At 33.3% G+C, this 6,000-nt stretch overlaps 1 protein-coding gene across 2 annotated transcripts in view; it reads right to left on the bottom strand.

The window, feature by feature from the left end:
• Positions 1–284: 284 nt before the first annotated feature.
• Positions 285–6,000, bottom strand: part of LOC149778460 (uncharacterized) — a 42,499-nt gene continuing 36,783 nt past the window's right edge. For both annotated transcript variants that reach the window (XM_089939301.1, XM_089939300.1), the window contains exon 7: positions 285–3,624. In XM_089939301.1, coding sequence (XP_089795427.1) covers positions 3,441–3,624 — 184 coding nt within the window. In that variant the 3' untranslated portion in view covers positions 285–3,440. The remainder of the gene's footprint in view (positions 3,625–6,000) is intronic.

Genomic DNA, 6,000 nt, shown 5'->3' with positions numbered 1-6,000 from the left:
ATTTTGACACTGGTTAGCTTTTTGTAAAAACGAACTACACCCCGCACGTTTTTTGTGATTTTGTGAGCGATCTTTGTGTTTGCAATGTTGGAGAATATAATAAAGGTTTGTATCGAGAATCGACGGTGGTTTGTATTGTATACTGGTAAATCTCTGCTGCTAGTTGGTGCACATATGCCTTTTTTTGTTAGCAAACGTATGTACATTTTTATAGCATGCCGATCGCTTCATCAAACAAATCGCGGCAATGCTGTTGTGTAAAAAAACCTCCAAAAACACGTGCATGTACATTCTCATTTATTAACGCACATCATGTACATAAAGAAATTTCAACCACATGTTAATATATTGCCGCCATATTGGTTTTCATTTATCTCGATCATCGGTTATCTCGACGCTTTTTGGCAAAACCCTAGGCCGGCGACATAACCGGGTTCAACTGTACTTTCAACACTCGGCAGTTAAAGGAAATGTTATGTATATCTATTTTATTGAACTTTTTTCCATGATTGTAATTTATAAGGGTCATTTGTAAACAATATATATAGCTATTTTTTGTCCATGATTGTTGATTACATTTCAAGATGATCACAATGTAAACGACATGATTGCTTGGATCTGAGTTCATGGGTTTTACCTTTAAAAATTCTATGGTCTGCTGATTTTTGTCAGGTTCACTAAATTTCACGTAAACAGACCTGACCATGTTTACAAATTTGACGGAAATTTCCAGTGGAGATGAACTGGATACAGGGTATTTTGTTGTGTTACAAATCATGTGACAGTCTGAATACAAGTAAAAAGTAAACAATTATTCATTCCAATTTTAATATCGGTCTCAGTGGAATCACTTTTAGTGGCATTAAGATAGAATTTAAGAGGAATTATTTAAACTATTCATTTAAACTACATAGTGCTCTTTGACATTTTGGACCAACACATTGTTTTGGAAATATTGTTATTTCATTCAAGGACATTCTTGGTTATATCATTGTGATACATCAGAACTGTTGGTACATCTGCACATTCAAGATTGGAATTCATTCAGAACTCCCTAGAATTCATTTGGAGCACTAAACTTTTGGATTTGTGAAGTTTTTGGATTATTTGGGATTTAATTCACAATACTTTTAAGTTCCTCTGAAATTTTTATTTTATTACTTGAAGAATTAAATTATTTGTTGATTTCACTTAACTTTTTGGTTTTACTTCCTTCTGTTACTTAGTTTTAATACCATAGAGTTATAACAGAATAAATGGTCTTGTCTGAATTACTGGAAATTCCTTCTGACAGTAGAGTGTCAGTCCCTTCAAGTGACACTAGTTAATAACATATTCCAGGTATTCTTATTATTTGGAGTTCCCATGAAAATTATACACTGCATCTATGGGCATCTATTCCACACTGAACGTGCCTTTCCTGGGTTCAAAATATATTTTTCTGGAACATCCAATCCCTACAGTTTTTTAAAAATCATTGCCACCAGAGTGAAGATGGGCACATCATCCCCCCCCTGCCCCCAAGTTAACTGAAATAAAATGATTTCATTAGCAACTTAAATCACATCTTGTCAATTACATTAGTTATGTCTCATTATCCTCACTTGAGAAGGTTCTGTTTCAAAAATGAAAATTGAGAGGATATTCCACACTTTGTTTGGGAAAAAAGAAAAAGGGACTGACCTAAATATAGGAGGGATGTAGGAAGAAATAAATGTAGATCTGCAAATATGATGACTGTTTTTGCATATATGATGAATTATTTTTTAATGGACTTATTTTAATTAGCGTGGATGCTACAGTTACATTTCCTAGAATAGACGCAGCTTGAGCCATTAAAATGAGTAGCAAGAATTGCATATTATATACCCACCACATGTTTAAAGGTCTTGTATACAGATAAATTAAAGTTTTGCACTTAAACCATTACTTCAGTTAGTCACATTAACCTTTTGACCCCAAAATGTGCAGAAACCATTTTTCTTCATTCACTCAGTGATTATGACCTTTGATCTTATTTCTACTCCATGGTCTTAAATAAGGTAACAGAAAAGAGCAATAAACAAACAAGTTTTGCAAAATTCAACAAATAATTTACTTCTAGAATACAAAGTGAAAATGTAACAGAACTTATTCCTAGAATTATTAACATGTCCTAATGAATAAAGTCACAAATAAACTTGTGGTGGTATTCCTAAATAAATCAAATGCCAAGAGTGTTGATGTGCATGTGATGGCCTGTAAAGTGGAGATTTGCCAGCAGTCTTTTGTTGATTCCCAATAATATAATCCAAGGTTTCCTTGCTTGAATTTACTGTAATTGCCAGTTAATGTCTCTTTCCAAGAATATTGTAGATGAGCACTTTGTATATCCAGAGAAGAATAACAATTTTACCCAAATCAAAATCTAAATACAACAATATGAATGGTTACTACCCAAATGTTATTGCAGGAATAAAAAAAATTCCCCAGTAAACAAGATTTTACACTCTTATACATGATCTAGGTCACAATTAGCATTTTCTAAAAAATAATATTATCTAATGGAAAATTGCATTTTAGAAGATTTCAGATATTTAGAAACTAAAATCTATTACTAAAATTATAATAGAGAATGTGGTAAACACATTGTTCTTAACTCGGACCAAGATAAATATGTTTACTTGTATTGATAATGATCCTAATACTTAACTAATACTCACAGAGGAAATATTAGCTTTGTATTATTTGTTTACAAAATGAATTTTTAAAAATCATTGATTTTGGTCAGGTACACAATGAACTTTGATTTTGGTCAAGGTCAGTGACAAGATACAATTTTACATTGCCCACAGCATATAAGGCATTTTTAAAAACAACTAACAAACAATGCGAATTAAACATACATATTGACCCCAAAATCAACAGGTTTCTTCTTACCCAGAGTGCAAAGTTAGGTAGCTGTAGAGCATGGACAACTCTAATTTTGTGCAGAAATGAAATTATAAATGGAAGCGCAACATCAAGACTTATTATGCAGAGCAATGTGACAGGTGTATAAAAATAGAAATTTGCTAAAAGGATTTGATAATTTTTTATGGTTTAATTATTCTTATTCATTTTGTTTTAGTCAAGAGGTGAGAAATAGCAGTGAAATTAATGACCCAGGACTATGGTTGAGATTATTGTCTAAATTAACACGTAGCATAGGGCTGACACTAAGATCACAGATAAACAAAAACCTACATGCCTTGGAAAAAAATGATTTTATTATGTGTTTGAAACAGATAATCAAATAAATCTGGCAGAAAGCAGACAGCAGTTATTCATGCATTCCATCAGAATTCCTGTTATTTTATTTAACTTTAACCAGATTCAGCTGAAGAAAGAAAATAATTATGATAACTTTGTTGTCCAGTATAACCAATAGTATAGGTAACAAATACATATAAATAATCCCATTACTGGTCTACGAGAGCACTGGAAAGGTCAGACATATCAACATTCTCAATGTTCACTTTAGTGATGGAGTCATCAGCTGCACTGCTATGCCAGTGTTTCTCCTTTGTCTTGTTTGAAAAGCCTTTCTTTGATCTCTGAAAACTCTTTGCAGAACCATGGCCGAAACATACATTCTGCGGAACGCTGCAATGGAAAAAAACAAAACACCACAATATCCTCCATGAAATAAAAAAAACAATGTTTATGTCACAGCTATTGCTACATGGAAACTGTCAAAAGATACATTATGTACTAACATAGGCTAACAAAAAGTTTCTAAACACTGCAAAGTGCAATATTCATTGAGATATATCACCAATTGTTTGTCTTCTATGAGTTTAGCTTAAAGACCAATAGTTAGAAAATCTTCAAACAAAATATTTTATGTTTTTTGTGGAATATTGTGAAAATTAAAAATCCATTTATCTCATATGTGATTTGGATTTTTAACATAGCTTTAAAAAATTTTCAGTCCTATTGCTATGATATCTGCAGTGTGGCAGTTTATAGTGATGTCTAGCACTGGGACATCATCCTGCAGACATGTAGCATGATGTCTCACCCAGTCACATCCTAACACCAGACCGACCAGTCCTAACACTAACCTCTTAATGCTGAGTGTCTAGTGAGGCAACTGTTAGTACCATTTTAATAAGTCTTGGGTATGACTCAGCTGGGGTTTGAACCTGCAACCTCCTGCATCCAAGGCGGACACTCTAACCACTAGGTCATCTGAGTGGTTTCGTGATGGATCAGCAAATTTGTATAAAATTTTTAAGGCCTTCATGGCAGGACACTTTCTGTTTAATTTAGTAAAATTGCTTAAGTAGTTTTTCCAATGTAGTTTTTAAGTTTTTGTTGTTTTCAACAGGGGACATTTTCAATGAAGAAATTGACATAATTTTGTACCATTTTAAAGGCACTGATACTGTAGTTAGATGCTTTCTGTCAAATTCGGTCAAATTCTTTTCAGCAGCTGTTGAGCAGTAGCCACAGTTGTTTAATAACCAAATGGCATCATTTGTGAAAATTAAACTTTCTTTTTACTGATATTACTGCTGGGATCCTTTCCATTGAGTTTGTTCAATTTCTGTTCTGCTGTTTCTTGAGTAAGAAGTCTGCAGTCATTTGCAGGTTCTTCTATGTATAGTAATGGTGGTCATATTTGATCTGCATCATTCATTCAAATTTAAAAGCCTTGTTCTAGGATGTTATCCATCAAATGATCAAAGTCTCCACAACAGTTTTTGAGAAGTTGTTTTAAGTAGTGGCTGCCATATCTGATAATCAATCAGATTCATCTGTACCAATTTTGAAGACCTTCTACATAGGATGCTTTCTGTTAAATTCCTTTCAGCAGTTTTTGATTTTTGTTATTAATAATGGCAACCATATATGATGGCAGATAAACAGCATCTGTAATCAAAGTATTGAGAATTCTGATAGCTTCCAGAGTTAAGGCAATGCTACATTAAACAAGCTCAAAGGGATAAAATAACTTGTGAGATACTGATAATCATGTGCCTTTTTCTGATAATCAGCAAAAACCAACATCTTTCTAAATAACCAGTGTAATCAACATTTACATAGCTTATTTCTACTTTTAGTAGTTTCCAATAGTAACTGTGAACATTAATTATAATACCCAAATAAGTTCAGTCAAAAGTGCTCTTAAGAAGTGTAAAGTGGTACCCATTTCTAACAAATGTTTTGTTTGCAATTTTTCATCTTTACCTTTCAACTTGCACACTTTTAAAATTTAACATTTTGATCAACAATATCTACCTTCCTGACATAAAAATACAAAATAAGAACATGTCAAAGTTAAGGTACGAAAATGAATTTATAAAACCAACTGATGTTACTATTTTATTTATTTTGAGCTTATTTTTTTCCCCTAATATCTGCTTAAGAAGCTAGTAAAAATGTCCATCCTTCGAAGCCAGATCTTACTTGGTGAAAGTCACATGCTTTGGATAACCTTGGACTGACAGCCAGAAGTACAGACAGTCACGGATCAATAATTATCTTGTTTAGCCACTGCAGACAAAGCCTCAGCATGAAAAGCATGCAGTTCACTTCTCTATTTCCTATGTCCATTCACATGTACAATACACATTTATAATAAACAACCTCTAGTCCTTAATGTGGAAAGTTTACAACTGAATAAACATTTATTCCAACTTCCAACTGCAGTGGTCAGACAAATATATACTTGACCCATTTTAGTAAACCATCAAATCTTGGTCAAAGTGACCTCCTTAGGTTGTAAGGGTGTAGTACTTACAGAGATGAATCCAATTATCAAATTTCATGATTGGATTTTGGGTTTTGGGGCTTAATGCCATTTTGCAGCACATGACAGCTAAACAAGGCAGCAGTATATTTGGTAGAGGGAAGAACCATTGACACCGAAGAAGCTACCGACGAGCTTTCTCACATATGCATGTTGGTTAGGCCAAGGCATGAACTCATGCAGACATAAAGGTGAGATCTGTGAGTGATCTGTCAAGAAGAGTG

The sequence above is a fragment of the Sinohyriopsis cumingii genome, chromosome 17 (genome assembly GCF_028554795.1).
Source record: "Sinohyriopsis cumingii isolate HCF-2022 chromosome 17, ASM2855479v2, whole genome shotgun sequence".
In the NCBI taxonomy this organism is placed as follows: Eukaryota; Metazoa; Mollusca; class Bivalvia; order Unionida; family Unionidae; genus Sinohyriopsis; species Sinohyriopsis cumingii.
Note: the sequence above shows the minus strand (reverse complement) of the source record. Positions and strands in the feature narration are given on the sequence as shown.